At 41.1% G+C, this 16,145-nt stretch overlaps 1 protein-coding gene across 2 annotated transcripts; it reads left to right on the top strand.

Moving 5' to 3' along the window:
- The first annotated feature begins 598 nt into the window (after positions 1-598).
- LOC119969498 (serine/threonine-protein kinase 35-like) lies at positions 599-15,614 on the top strand. 2 transcript variants are annotated; one of them, XM_038803187.1, is made up of 2 exons: positions 599-2,062; positions 11,708-15,614. In XM_038803187.1, the coding sequence occupies exons 1-2, from the start codon at positions 986-988 to the stop codon at positions 11,714-11,716; spliced, it is 1,086 nt and encodes a 361-aa protein (XP_038659115.1). In that variant the 5' UTR covers positions 599-985; the 3' UTR covers positions 11,717-15,614. The 2 variants fall into 2 exon arrangements, with proteins under 2 accessions (XP_038659115.1, XP_038659114.1); XM_038803186.1 differs by having other exon boundaries at positions 601-2,114.
- Positions 15,615-16,145: the final 531 nt, after the last annotated feature.

The following is a 16,145-nucleotide window of genomic DNA, read 5'->3' as shown; positions in this document are numbered from 1 at the left end:
ACAGCCTCCACAGACTCTGTATGGCAGGTTGTACAGCCTGCAAACTCTGCATGACAAGTTGTTCAGCATCCACTGAGTCTGCATGACAAGTTGTACAGCCTCCAGACTTTGCATGACAAGTTGTACAGCCTCCACTGACTCTGCATGACAAGTTGTACAACCTCCACTGACTGTGCATGACAAGTTGTACAGCCTTCACTGACTGTGCATGACAAGTTGTACAGCCTCCACTGACTCTGCATGACAGGTTGTACAGCCTCCACTGACTGTGCATGACAAGTTGTACAGCCTCCACTGAGTCTGCATGACAAGTTGTACAGCCTCCACTGACTGCATGACAAGTTGTACAGCCTGCACAGACTCTGCATGAAAGTTGTTTAGCCCGCACAAACTCTGAATTGCAGGCTGTCGAGCCTCCACACACACTGTACATTGCAATCCAAGATGCACTTTCAGTCTGCGTGCACTACAGCCGAGGGAGCCAGTGCCGGGAAGGGGCAATGCTCCAGTTCCGCGGTTGCGCATCCGCTGAGCAGCGGCACGTGAGCAGAAGGTCGGCTGTGGACTGGTCCAATTGGGAAGAAGGAAGGGGAGGTTAAGGGGGCGGGGCCACGGCTCCAGCAATGAATGAGTGCGCGGCCGGCCGCAGGCCCGCTTTTAGCAGCCACCTCGGCTTCGGGCGGAGGAGGAGTGCGAGCGGGTGACCGGTGTGGTCCTGGAGTTGCGGGCTGAATGCTGTCCTGGTTCAGTAGCAGCAGCAGGAGGATCAGCAGCAACAGCGAGTGAGTGCCCACCGACACCACCCCGCCCCTCCTCTCCCCTCCCCCGGGGAAGGGGGGAGCTCGAGCCGAGTGGAGCGGGGCCCGCGAGGCCGAGGTCCGGCTGGGGGGAGGCGGCGGCGGAGGGGACAGGGCGCCAGGCCCCGGCCTCTCTCCCACAGTGATGTGCAGTGCGAGCAGCTCCCCTCAGCCACCCGCCCAGCAGCATGGAGCCTCAGGACGTGCCGAGGGGCACAGACGGTGAGGAGCGCCCGGCCCTGAGCGCCAACGGCGGCGGCGCCAGCCCCAGGCTCCCGGGCCTCCTGTGGGAGCCCAAGTACAGCCTGGTGCAGGAGGTGGGCCGCGGCAGTTACGGCGTGGTGTACGAGGCGGTGGTGAGGAAGAGCGGCGCCCGGGTGGCCATCAAGAAGATCCGCTGCGACGCGCCGGAGAACGTGGAGCTGGCCCTGTCCGAGTTCTGGGCGCTGACCAGCCTCAAGCGGCAGCATGAGAATGTGATCCAGTTCGAGGAGTGTGTGCTGCAGCGCAACGGCATGGCCCAGAAGATGAGCCACGGCAACAAGCGCTCCGAGTTCTACCTGCGCCTGGTCGAGACCTCGCTGAAGGGTGAGCGGATCCTGGGCGCCGGCGAGCCCTGCTACCTCTGGTTCGTCATGGAGTTCTGCAATGGCGGCGACCTCAACCAGTACGTCCTGTCCCGCAGGCCCGACTCGGCCGTCAACACCAGCTTCATGCTGCAGCTGACCAGCGCCATCGCCTTCCTGCACAAGAACCACATCGTCCACCGGGACCTCAAGCCCGACAACATCCTCATCTCCGAGAAGTCGGGGGTCCCCATCCTCAAGGTGGCCGACTTCGGCCTCAGCAAGGTGTGCGTGGTGGGCGGGGGAGCGGCGACCAACAAGAGCCTGAATGTGAACAAGTGCTGGCTGTCTTCCGCCTGCGGCTCTGATTTCTACATGGCCCCAGAGGTCTGGGAGGGACACTACACGGCCAAGGCTGACATTTTCGCCCTGGGGATCATCATATGGGCCATGATTGAGCGAATAACTTTTATTGATGCTGAGACTAAGAAAGAACTGCTTGGGACCTATGTTAGGCAGGGCAGTGAGATTGTACCTGTAGGGGAAGCATTGCTAGAAAACCCAAAGATGGAACTACACATCCCACAGAAAAGGAGAACTTTCATGTCTGAAGGGATCAAGCAACTTATTAAAGACATGTTGGCTGCTAATCCGCAGGATCGTCCCGACGCCTTTGAGTTAGAAACTAGGATGGACCAGGTCACTTGTGCTGCATAAATTATCTATTATAAAGTGGATACTCTTGTAGAAGGTATACATACAGTAAGCACAATACTGATTGTGCAGGTTCTTGGTTACATATAATTGTATGTACCGCACATGCTTTATCTAGTGTATATAGTTTGTCCCTGATTGTCAGATGTGCTTTCTCGTAATCTGCCTCTTTTGAAAATGGAGTGTGTTTAACACTTCTGTCCCCGCTTCAATTCTGACGAGTCTAATTTAAGGATCGGAATGAAGAAGACAATCTAAAATTTCTTCCCCTTTTTGGGATGGGGAAGTCGGGTGCTTTTCCTGTAAAGCAGCCCATCATTGGATGATCATTCTGATTCTTCTGCATTCTGCCATAAGTGTCTAGCTGGGACACAGAGGAATAATACTAGAAAATCAAGAATGGAGAGGACAGGAACAGCTGAGTTTGTTCCCAGAAGTGAGTTGTGGTACTATGTCAGTGACTCATTCAAGAGTCAATCCCACTTTCAATACTTGTTTGTTTCCTAGTCTTAACACCCTGCAGTGCTTGCTCTTGGTGGGTCGGGCAGTGACTACAGAAAGAGTTAATGTTTCTGGTTGTTAGTTCAGTAGAATTGTTGAGGGTAATTGTTTTGTTTGTAGCTGTTGTCCATATAAGCTGATATGGGGGCTTATTGTTTTTTGATCCGTCTTATCTTATTAGCAAAGATTATGTTAATTGATTTTTTCAAAGTTTTTTAAATTAGCATCAAAAAACGACTAAATTCCTCACCTCCGATATAAACACTTTTATAACTCATCCTTTTAATGCACACTTATCAAATTGATAATGTTATGCAACTATTTTCTTGGAGATTGAACTAATTTGGAAATTTGGCCAAAAAACTTTTTTCTCTTTTATGGATAAGAAACCGTTTTTTCTCCCAGCAAAACCTTTTAAATTAAGAATTTGATCCGCAATAGTTGAGAAGATTAGCAGAGTGGCTAGCACTGTTGTTTTATAGTGCCAGGATCCCAGATTCAATTCCCGGCTTGGGTCACTTACTGTGCGGAGTCTGCACGTTCTCTCTGTGTCTGCGTGGGCTTCCTCCGGGTGCTCCAGTTTCCTTCCACAAGTCCCGAAAGATGTGCTGTTGGGTAATTTGGACATTCTGAATTCTCCCTCCTTGTACCTGAACAGGCGCCAGAATGTGGCGACTAGGAGCTTTTCGCAGTAATTTCATTGCAGTGTTAATGTAAGCCTTGTGACAATAAAGATTATTATTATTTAATGATAGTCTCATTTGCAGTAGTTTCCACATCAATTGTAGGGTTTTTGTTTTGGCCCATATTATTCTGAAGTATTTGAAATGAAAATCATTTATTGTCACAAGTAGGCTTCAAATGAAGTTACTGTGAAACTAATACTAGTTGCCCCTAATTCCGGTGCCTGTTCGGGGAGGTTGGTACGGGAATTGAACAGTGCTGCTGGCCTGCCTTCAAAGCCAGCGATTTAGCCCAAGTTTTGTGAAACTTGTTTATTTTCCATTGAACTAGATATTAACTTGCGGGTAAGAAGAGAAAGAAAGGTGGCAGAAACAAAGTAACAAAGCAGATATTGCCAGCAATATATGCCTACAGAGTTCACTATAAGGTTATCACATGAAATCTAATGGTGCTGATCCCTTTGTGAAAATTAATGTTTTAACCAAGAAAAAAGAAAGTTGGGGTACATTGCTGATCCAACAGTTTGAAACATGTTGTGGAGAGGAAGATTTATATTTTTATTTGGAGTCTGGAGTGAAGCTGTAGGTAAGCTTATGTAACTATTCCAACTAAATTAGTTTGTAGTTTAGGAATATATTTTTACAGGATTGGCCTATTGGCTTGTTAAATATTTACTTGCATGCAAAAGTCTTTCTGCAACAGTGAGTGTGTTATAAAATATGTTGAGGGAAACTGCTTTTGTCCATGGAAACAAGAAGATGAACAGACCATAAGAGTTGCTCTACTTTTATGCGTAGAAGTTCTCTGGATCTGTGAATATATTTGTAAATTTTACCTTTTAGGTTTATGAGTCACTTTCTTTGTCTGCTGTTGCTGAATTTGTTCTATGTTTCCTCTGGTGGACATGTAGAAAAAAAATTCTCTATTTGGGGAAATCTAATTTTTAACTTTTAGTTTCGTTTTTTAATTTTTGAAGAGTTTTCTCTTGCACTGAGTTTAATTCTGCAGTTTCTAATCTAGTTCTTGCACTTAACCGTGAATCAACAGAATTGTGCAGGTCAGTTTGCTAAAACAAGTTGAATGATTACTCGTTATGGAAAAAAGCTCAATAAGGATACATATATTTGTAAGGTAATTGGAGCTAGTTCCCCAAACTGGACATTGTGTTGATCCTGCGTGCCGCAGTAGTCATATTTCATATACTGCAGTAGCGAACTTTATGTTGATTCTGCACTGCAAGTAGTTGGAATCTTGAGTGCAAAACCCATAATCCGGGCTACCAGGTGTTTTATGAGCATGGCACCAATGGAATTAGCCTTTTCCTGTCCACTCCTCACCAGGAATTCAGCATATCATCCGCATATCCTACCATGTGAATTCAAATTGCGTTTAATCATAAAGTCCTGAGCAAAGCTAAAATAACATTCCAAAAAGTTAATTGTTTAGAATTTCAGTACTCGCTGTTGTTTTCTCATGGAGCAAATTAATGTCTGCACTATTTGATCTTGTTGCATTGCAAGCTTTGCCCACTTAAGGCAGCCAAACTATCAACACTCACTCCTACAATTACTTGCCTGCCACAGTGGGTCTACTGAGTCGGCAATCACTTTGTATTTATCTAGTTTCATAAAGTATTCAGAAACAAAATTTGAAGTTGAACCAGAAGATGAACTACAGTAAATTGAATTTATCTTCAAGAAATAGTAACTCTTTATCTTTTTGAAGAAATATTTAATGTTCTGTGTATTGGGTGCCATCAGCATTTTATGTAAATAAAACTAAAGGCATTATTGTCAATGGCAGGTGTAGTTCTAGCGGATGTGTTTTGCTATCGATAGTGTTTTGTTTTCGAGCAGGGGACCGTTGCTGACCTTGCAGGATCTGAAAGCTGCAACTTTTTGAGAATCCTGCAAGCTTCTGTTGAGTATTCATTTCCACTCTGCAAAGTGCATTCATGCAAAATTTGTTTGGATTGCAAGTATTACTCAAGTACTTGACCCCCAAGTATGTTTTGTCATGTTTTAGCAAATTGGCAGTCCTGTCCCAAAGTTTCTGATTATCTTGGTGAATCTCCTCTGTATTACCCACAACACTGACAATTTCCCTAAAGTAAGATGCCATTCTAATTTACAGAACTTCAGCATTGTCACTTCTTGCATTTGTATCCATACTCTATAGGATTTATATGCATTTTACCAAATTGTGGCTACTTTCAAAGATTCTGAAAATCCATACAGACCACGTTCAATATATTTTTATCAACAGTTCCTCAGAGCGGATACCTGTTGGTAGTGCATAATTACCCGATGCTTTCCACGTGATTTAACTTTTCCACTATCTCATGGCTGGCTTTGCTATAGTTAACTGGTTTATCATTTCAATAAATCAAAATGTTAATTTGGCCAGTCATTTTGGCACAATTGGTTTGAAAGGTGGTCAGAGGCATGAACCTTTACTGGTTTTGTTTCAACTTCCATTCTCATCCTAGGTGGAGTGCTGTTCCACTTACTCTAGTAGTTTTCTTATCTGTGGTAATCTTGAAATAGTTGCTGCTCCACATAATTTATTCTCATTTCCAGGTAAATACCAGAAAAATTCTGTTTAGTGTGGGTTGCGATATAATTGATTCACCTGAGATTGCATTTGGAAAAGAGAGAATGCAGCATGGAAGCATTTGCCTGTATTTGGGGTCTCATGTCAGATAACTTGTCAGAGTTGACGGGGAGATTTGCAGAGTGGCACCGTCTTAATGGGTCCTAGGGTTTGTGGTGCAAGTTACTTGCCTGATAATGCAAAGCTTTTCATGAGATGCTTGGCAGAGAACTTGCTGTCTTGAAAGTAGTTCATTTGAGATAAGTGTCAGCAGGTTGTTATTGCAGTCTTTGGTTGTCATATTCATTCTATTGACTTGTGCATCTGGTTGCTGTTGGAATCCAAGAAGAGTTGATTTTATGTACACTGTCAAAGTGTTCATGTAGGCTTTCAGCAGGATGGTGTACAGCTGATGAGTGCACTATATGAGCATTAAAGATTATTAAGCTTTCAAAATCCTGTTTGAAATGTATAAATCTTTCAACACTTTTTTAATTATCTTGAAGGCTGTGATTTTGTAGGGTCTGAAATGTCCAAAATGTAAGCAGCGCATTCATTCTTTCCCTCCCAATTTCCTCCTTCACATCCTATCTTTTCAATGATTAGCTTTACAATGTTTGTGTACCTGTGTAAGTCCCATAAGAATGATCCGTTCTTTTCATTTTCTCTCTATTCCCAGCATAGTTTGAACGCTTGGTGTTATCCAGTTTTGCTGCAAGGCTTTCTCAAACTATTAGAGAAATGTGAAATAGTGATGCATTAGAACCAAACTCATTGGCTGGTTTGTCCATTGACTGCAAGGGCAGCACGGTAGCATTGTGGATAGCACAATCGCTTCACAGCTCCAGGGTCCCAGGTTCGATTCCGGCTTGGGTCACTGTCTGTGCAGAGTCTGCACATCCTCCCCGTGTGTGTGTGGGTTTCCTCCGGGTGTTCCGGTTTCCTCCCACAGTCCAAAGATGTGCAGGTTAGGTGGATTGGCCATGATAAATTGCCCTTAGTGTCCAAAATTGCCCTTAGTGTTGGGTGGGGTTACTGGGTTATGGGGATAAGGTGGAGGTGTTAATCTTGGGTAGGGTGCTCTTTCCAGGAGCCGGTGCAGACTCGATGGACCGAATGGCCTCCTTCTGCACTGTAAATTCTATGTAGACAAATAAAAATCATGCCTTGGCGCTGCTGTTATCGAGAATGTGAAAACCTCTTGCTGTGCACTTTTATGATTTAGAGTGGCCATTCAGTACGTTGTAACGGTTGCCCCTCTTTTTGTACTTTCACATTTATGATAAGGAAAATCTGATGAGTCACTTTTCCATTGTGCACCTGACACCCCAAATAAACTCCCACGTCCATTTTTTTTGTCTGACCTCGTAAGTCTTTTTATGAACATCGGTGGCGCCTTTTTTTTCCCCTTGCTTATCTCGAACCTTTGTCGTTTCTCATTCAAACCGGTTTCATGCTTTTAAATCTCCTTTTATAATTCAACTTTTGTTCCAGAAGTTTAGAGTATATAACTGATCATTCTGTTCTGTCTCTATGCTCTCATTTGAAATGCATGACCTCCTTTTGATCTTGTCCTTAAAATCTCTCCTAATGATCAGATGCATGCTATAACATTTAGCTCCCTGGAGCTTATGTTTTCTCAGGCAAAGTCAACATATGGGCCGCTTGAACCTGTTCACAATTGAGTAAGATCATGGTTGATACTGTTGTAATCTCGGATTATCCAATTGTTGAAAGTTCTGGCCTAATCCATGATTTGCAAAGATGGTTCATAAAGAGTGATGTGAAAAGGCTTGATGTGATGAGTGTCTGCATGGGTTTCCTCTGGGTGCTCCAGTTTCCTTCCACACTCCAAAGATGTGCACACAAGGTGTATGGCCACGATGATAAAATGACCCATAGGTTAGGTGGGATTACAGGGATAGGGTGGGGCGTGGGCCTAGATAGGGTGCTCTTTTAGAAGGTTGGTACAGACTCAAACGGGCTGTATGTTCTCCTTCTGCACTGTAGGGGTTCTATAAAAAGAGAAAATTTACCTATTGGTCTTTTTTCCTGAATTTGAGTATTAAAATATCTATTTAGATTATAGTGTAAATTTGTGGCCCGGGATTTTCTGCTTTTGACCTTGAAGTAAGTCTTGCAGAGAGATCTAGTGATCTCTTTGAGAAATTCACCCCTCTTGCAGCAGTATTTACTGGATATTCCCAGTGTGAAGCCGAAGTGATGTCATAAAGCTTGCCGAGCCAATCACATTAAAGGATTTTCACAGACCTCCAAACAGAAAGCAAATTGTAGCAAAATAAAATTACTATTTAAAAAAAAAGTAGTAAAATTAAAAAAAAAATTAGGATGTGCCCATGGGTGAATGCAGAAGCTGAAATATTCTGAAATATTGGCAAAGTTTTAAAATCTGAATTTAGCAATACTGTACAAATGTTAAATGTAAATTTTTTTTAGGGCCTGTTTTATTAATTTTGCATTGCCATTTAAAATCCAGTTCTATCTAATTGAACAAAATCCAGTTCTATCTAATTGAACAATGTGTGAACTTTTGTAACAGCAATATATGGGAGTGGAAAAGTTAAAATTCTTATGGATTTCAGTGATTGTTCTTGGGGAGATGTGGAAAGGGTGTGTCCACAACACAGCCTGTGACAGAGGACTGGCTGATGGACATCAACTTCAGTATTTTTGTGCTAATCTGTGCATGTTCAACACTATCTGCATGTTCAACATGTTGTGGTCAGGTGCAGAGGGATAATGAAAAAAAAGTTTAGCATTTATATAGGATTTTTCATGACTATTGGATATCTTGAGCATGTTATAGTCCATGAAGTACTTTTAAAATGTAGTTACTGTTGTAGAATGCTGGAAGTTTGCCATCATCCACCCTCTGCCAAATCGGGACATTAAAATCTTGGAGAAAATGTTTCAATTTTTCAGATCCTGAGAAGTATTTTGGTATGAAAGGCATGTTGGTAAATTTATATAAGAGGTGATGAGGAACACTGGAGACCAAGAAAAACCTGGTTAGAGTATTTGGAAGTGCAGTGGAGTGTTGCGTGATAGAAAAGGGGGAAACTACAAGACCATTGACCGGCCTTGTTACGAATGTAAATGCTTGGGCAATATTGAGGAGGGTGCAATGATTGGCTACTAAGAGATGTGAATGCTGAGGTGGATATGTGGAGTAACAAAATAAGGACCCAGCACATGGGGGTCAGTGAAGATTGTGGGAGCATTGAGTAAAGTAGCTGAGAATGCTACGGTCACCTGTTGTGGAGTGAGGGAGATGTGATGAGGTATGTGAATGATATGGGGCTGCCAGGAAGAGGAAAGCATAAGACATGTTAGAAAGATGTGGCAGTGAGAAGTGTATATGCAGCGGGATTGAAAGATGAATGGCTGACTGATGGAAGTAAACGGAAAAGTGTAATCAACCAGCATTGTGGCAGTAAAATGTGGTCTGAAAGGAGAGGTTAAAAAGAGAACTGCCTGAGACCGAGAGCTGATAGATGGAATATGCCTAAATTGTCAAATACATGAGGCTATAGCTGTTGGTTGGGTATGATTGTTTCACTTTGCGCTTTTTATTTGCTTTACTTCACAGATTTCACATTTGTCCCATCCTCTTTCCACATTGGCTTACGGAGGGAACAATGTCAAACTAATCCATTTGTACTTCACCTGCCAACTCCTGGTAGAACTGCATCTCTGCACTTCAAAGATTTCCATGCAGCAATATTTCCCTACTTGACTGTAGCCCTAAATTACAGGGCTATGGATCGGGTGCAGGAAGGTGGGATTAGAAAGAGCACCTGGGTGTCCTATGGCTGGCATGGACAAGATGGACTGAATGGCCTCCTGTGCTGTAACTTTTTGATGATTTCTATGATATTGTTGCCCCCACTGTCCCTGGGTTTTCTCCCAATAATCGCTAGTAGGTTTCACACAATCTGTAACTCACCTTGAGTTAACCAATACTATTAATGAGTCAAACGTAATATGGGAGGTTTTCCATGTTTTGCATCCAGGCTCATTGGATCATCAGTGGCATGAATATTAGAAAATTGAGTTGATTTAGGAACATGCTCTGACTTGACAAATTTTCTGATTATTTATTGGCTATCGGGCGTGCTTGAAAATACCCAGGAAAGTGTCTCCAGCCATTGGAGTGATCTTCCCAACATCGAAAGGGAGAACGTCTGTGACGTGCCAATTAATGTTTGCTGGTATTCAAGTTCCCATTTTGTTTGTTGTCTCAAACCTCACTGATTTTGTTGTGGGTGTGTGTACACAGAATAGCAGTTTGCTAATCCTTAGCATTCTTCCTTCAACTTGTGATAATTGATCCAGAATAAAGCAACCAGTCATCACCTCTTGAAATTGGTAAACCGTTTTTATTTTACTCTAAACTTTTTGTCATCTTTGGCCTGCATTAGAACGATCCATGTGGAAGATTAAGCTCAACGCAACTAGAAATTGTGGGAACAAATGGAGTAATAGTGAAATGTCCATCAGTTTTGTGTGCTAACGTTCTGCTTTCATTCTCAACCATGAGATATTTATCGAAATAACAAAATCATAGAAAACGGCCTGTTTTAAAATTTTCAAAAAGCTTTTTGAGGTTGAGAGCCAATTGGTGTAGGTGTATTGCAATGATGAATACCATCACTCAGTATACTGCAAAACTAACTGTATAAAGATTTTATCATGTATTGCAATCAAACTTCCATAGTATCCTTACAGTACAGATATTGGCCATTCGCTCCATTGAGCCTGCACGGACTCCCAAAATGAGCACTTTACCTAGATCTATTCTCTCACCCTATCCCTGGAACCCTACGCATTGATCGTGGCCATTCCATGTAACCAAATCTTTGTGGGAGGAAACCAGAGCACCTGGAGGAGACTCACGCAGGCACTTGGAGAATGTGTGCAAATTCCACACAGTCATCCAAGGCTGGAATTGAACCCTGATGCTGTGAAGCAGCAATGTTAACCATTGAACCACTCATAACTACTCATGCATTGCATCTTGTAGATGGTACACACAGCTGACACTATTTGGTGGTGGAGGGAGTGAATGTTTGTGATGGAATGCCAATCAAACGGGCTTTGTCCTGGATGGTGTCGAGCTTCTTGTGTTTTAGGAGCTGCACTGATCCAGGCAAGTGGAGTATTCCATCACACTCCTGACTAGCTTGTCCGTGGTGGACAGGCTTTGGGAAGTCAAGAGGTGTGTTGCTTGCTACAGGGTTTCCAGCCTCTGACATCCTGTAGGCACAGTATTTAAATGGCCAGTTCAGTTTCTGGTCAATGGTAATCCACCCCCTGCAGGAGATTGATACTTGGGGATTCCTAGCACAGAGCCCACTTGCCAAACCAGGTAGTACACCGTTTCATGTGTAAATTGTTCCTTCAGCTAGTATTCTTCTTATCCTGATGAGGACAAGATACAAAGCTTCAACAGTGTGCATTTCTTCAGCAAAGTTCAAGTTCTGTACTGTAATATCAAACAATTATACACTTATTTAATAATTTGAAGACTCGTGAAAGGTTTGCTTGACTTAATATTTTTAAAAAATGCTCCTGTTTACCTGTTCTGATGATTGCGACCGGAAATACTAACACTGCCACCGCCTGAAATACTAACTCTTCCCACTCTGGGACCCTACGCATTGATCGTGGCCATTCCATGTAACTGCAGATGCTGGCAGACCCTGTTGAGTGTTGTCCACAGCTTTGTTTTCTTTCTCGCTTTATTATCCAATAATATCATTTGTTAACAAATTGTATTTTAAAGCAGATTAGACAACAATCTCATTTTGTAAACCATTTCTTTCTTTACAGGCTGGATAAATTGGAACATGAGCTTGCTGTCAAGAATGGAAATTAAACTGAACAGCTTCCTTAGAATGTACAGAATTTGGAGACTTTTGCTGCATTTAGAGCTTCAGTGCTAGCTGATGTCAAGACAAGGAAAGCTATGCAATTAAATTGCAAGGATATTTTGGGAGGGGGGTGTTTGCCATGCAATAAACTTGTATTTACACTATTTGATTGTACCTTCACTTTATCTGATTAAATGGTTTGCCCTTGAAGATTTAATTGGGTGGATTGAATTCTTAAAGCTGTATGATCCTGTGATGGTTAATTTTATTTTATGTAAAGCATTAGATGTTATTGGCAAGAATTTGAGCAGCTGCACTTATATACCAGTATGATTTATTTTAAAATGATCAGCATGGGTGACCAGAGTGCCTTAAATTATTTTGTCAGATTCATTGATGCTAAAAAGAATTTGATGATCTTAAATTTCAAAAATTTACTGAGAGCCAGTTTCTCTGATACGGAGGATTTAGTTCAACCATAAAATCAGTAGCTCCATTCAAATGAAATGCTGAATGAAGAACTTGGCCATTTGGAAACTAAAGCTAAACGCTTGTAGTCATTCCTCCTCCTTCCCCCACCCTACCCTTTGTGATATTTGGTAAATGGTAGCTGAAACTTTGGGGTCAAGCAGGGTCAGGGAATTTTGAACCTGGACTTGGACTAAGCTGAAGGAAATTATTTACCCCCTCCCCTCTCTCGCCATGTGACCACAGTAAGGGGGGGAAAAAAAACTGCCGCAGTCACTCTTGCAGATGGTAGGTGGGCAAAGTGGAATATTCAAGTTCTTTAAAAATGTTGTACTTGAGGAAGAGTTTAACTCCACTAATTGTGAGACCGTATGGCACAGAATCTCGCTTCAAGAGTGAAAATCTGAGATTCATGGTTAGTGTTCCTGTTTGGAGCGGCCCTAATTTTCCATCTATGTGTCTGGAAAACACTACTGTGAATTAGACGTGCTAGCCTCTGCATCAGGAATGGAGTCCCTATTATCTACTGCTGTGCAATAACTAACCTAGGAGTTCTTTATGCTGATACTGTCTAACAAATTAGAGTAGCATCGTGCTTCAGCACAAAAATGACATTCCCATGTTCCTGGCAAGTCTGGTATAAAAGTTCTTCTACTTTTTTTGCCACTCATTAAACACTGATATTATGGAGGCTGGCTCTCCAAATCATTCTGAACCGTTCTCCGTACTAAGGTTGGTACTGGAATGAAGCTGTGACTTGATTGACCAAGATGTGCAGATGCAATAGGCTCCAGTTGTTTGAAATCTGGTGAGGGATGAGCCAATTTAGGCATATTTCCACTGAAGATTTATCTCATTTATTTGCTTTGTTTCCCTCTAATGTCAAATATTCAATAGTTTTTGAAAACTGCAAAATCAGGATATTTGATTCGTTAAAGGCTGAGCTGTTTATGAATTTAATACCAGAACAACATTTCTTAAGCATTCAAGGTTTGAGTATCAGATTCTTGGAGGGATGAATAGAAAATAAACTTTCCAAAAGTTTCCATAAATATGGTCATAGGTGACATTTAATTTTGTGTCTGAATAATTTTGAAAACTTTCCAAGCTCAAGTGTAGGCATTTATCCCACTTTGTCTCTTGTCCATAAGTGATCTTTAACATTTACTTCTCCGTCATTTTATTCCATAGCTGGCTAAAATGATATCGCTGTACAGTGGCTATAAAGCTTCCACTTGATGCACATGACTTTCCTTAAACATGTAGTCAAAGCACTGCAATATAACAGTTTACCACAACAACGTTTGAGATGTATCTCCGCTTTAAATAAAGTGTGTTTGCCATTAGTGGTGAAGTTTTAATATCAAATTTCCAATGCAAGAGTTCACACTCTTTCCATCGATCAAGCAAAACATTGATCTCAACCAAATTATTTCCCATTGCTTTTTTACTGTAACTAATGGAATGGAAAAATTGCAAGATTGTTATCTTCATTTTTACGTTGGTAAATTGTGGTTTACTATTGAGTTGAGTCTGGATTTATCTGCTCACTTCTACAAGTTAGTCTTAGACGAGGCATTACTGTATTTGTGGAAATGTATTAGCTTTAAAATTATACTATTTAATTAAGATTCCACTGAAAGTTTCTCCTGCATGAAAATATACTTAGCCCTATACAGTTGGACTGCTAGGTAATCATTTTGCATTTAACAATTGGAAAAGAGTTGACTCACTGGCAATTGCAGGCCTATTTGCATCTTACTGCTCATGTGGATGGGATCGTTAACCTGTGTACTTATCATATAGCCTTCATTTGTATGTGACTGATTAGTACAGGGTTGAGAGACTGATCTGCAGTGATAGACCTCATAGACCTCTACTCTTATTAATGGGTATCTTTTTTTCTAATGCTGGTGAGGAAAAAAGCTCTAATCAACAGTGCAATCCCTGTTTTTGCCCACTCTACCTCCTGAAGACGTTTAGTATTGGTACTGTTTTTATGCTAAAAGTAAGTAGCAATTCAATATTGCAATTCTGGTGTATGTTTAATGTTTGATCTTGGAAAGTTGAATTGTAAAGTGAAAGTAAATGTGTGCCAATAATTCTAGAGTTGTAATTTTTTTTCTTGGATATATGGGTAGAATTCAAGGCATATTGCATTAGATTGCTTTCTTAAAAAAACTTAGGCTACCAAGAGTCTTAGGGGAAAAAATATTGGTGTGCTAAACCCAAGAATGCTCCAATACTTTGACCTTATGGTGACTTAATATTGTGAAATTAATGGAGTTTTTGTGTGACATTGCTTATGTTAGCAGGTTTAATGTGACCATTAGAAAATGTCGGGAAATAAGCCAAATTTAAAACTTGTATAATCAGAGGCCGAGTTGGAAAAACACGATGTGAACTGTGCAGTAGAACAGCTATTGAGGCCCCCTTTATGTGCTGTTCAATTAGAAGAACTTCTAATCTGTTGTTAGGCAAAAGCATTAGCGTGCTATAATTACAGGGTAATTGATCGACAGTCATGAAAATGTAGAGCTTTACTTTTTGACATATAAAGTTAATGTCCTTACTGGAGCTTTAGCAAAGATTTTTAAAAATTGGACAATAAAAGCAAAGGAAAGTTGTTGCATTCAAAGAAGGAGGCACTTGTGTATTGAGACCAAATTCAAACTGAAGATCTTCAGTTAAAATTGTAGTGCTTGCTAATTTATGAATGTGGATTGTCATTGTTTAATGTGCTGTTCTCTACCATTTAGCATAGCGATGTTAATACAAATCTTTCTTTTGCAGTCAAGCTGAAAATGCAGGGAAAAATGTCTATTTTGTAGATGAGCTGCTTTACAAAGTTACTTGGGAATGTTCTATGTGGAAATAATGGGGTGGGATGGGGCAAAAGAGGGAACAGATTCTAGGAGCATTTTGTACTAGAACAGAATGCTATTGTGACTGAGCATTTGGGACATGTTTACTGAAGCGTCGCTATGTGGTTTACAGAAGGATTTGCTTCAAGAGAATCCGCGTTTGTTTCTACCTCGTATTCAGGGTGTCACCCAAGTCATGCTGGATGATGTAACACTGCTTGTTCTCTCTACGGTTGGTTTGTCCTTTTACTGCAAATTCATTTCATTAGATTCTCGAAGAACCTTTACACTTCTATGCAATTTTTATGTATTCAGATTTGAAACACTGTACTGGTACCACAATCTATTTATGTTGGTCCCTCTGCATCAAACATAAACATTGTTGTGGACCAATATTTGAACATTTTTGATTTTGTATTTAACATTGATTTGTAGTTTGGACTGGTGCCATTTGAATATTCAAATAAGTTGTCTTAGAAAGAATATTTGACATTCATTGCATTTGTTATTTCAGCAATAAAGATTTTAAAATGCCTTCTGATTTGAGAATGATTTTTAATGTTCAATGTCCTTCCTATAAATTTTAAATGCAATATTCTGTAACTTTAAGAAATCAAGATAGTGTCAATTTTTATTTAAATCTGAAGCTCCTTTTTAACCAGTTCAAAAATCCTCTGCAACACTGACTGATTAGGATCTACAGATGATTTGCAGACAAAATGGCTGTTGGATTAAGAGCTCATGCCCCATCTCATGTGAAGCTGTGTTGTGAGTTTCTAATTAATTCATTGTCGAACCTTTTTTTTAATAGCAGATCACAAGGGTAAAAAGTCACACTTTGGCATCTCGTAGAATTGAACTCCTGGGGTGGGGTGGAGGAATGGTGGTTCAGAGAGCAGAGGGAAAAAAATCAAAGTTCTATTGCAATCTTTCCTTCAAAAGTCATTGGTGTAAGATGAAATAAAGTCTCATTGTACCAAAAATAATTATACAGTTGCTACATGTTTGGGTTCAAAGACTTGAATAGACAAAAAAACTGCCACTACCTTGCTTCCAGCCACAGCT

Source organism: Scyliorhinus canicula, chromosome 7, assembly GCF_902713615.1.
Source record: "Scyliorhinus canicula chromosome 7, sScyCan1.1, whole genome shotgun sequence".
Taxonomy (NCBI): domain Eukaryota; kingdom Metazoa; phylum Chordata; class Chondrichthyes; order Carcharhiniformes; family Scyliorhinidae; genus Scyliorhinus; species Scyliorhinus canicula.
Note: the sequence above shows the minus strand (reverse complement) of the source record. Positions and strands in the feature narration are given on the sequence as shown.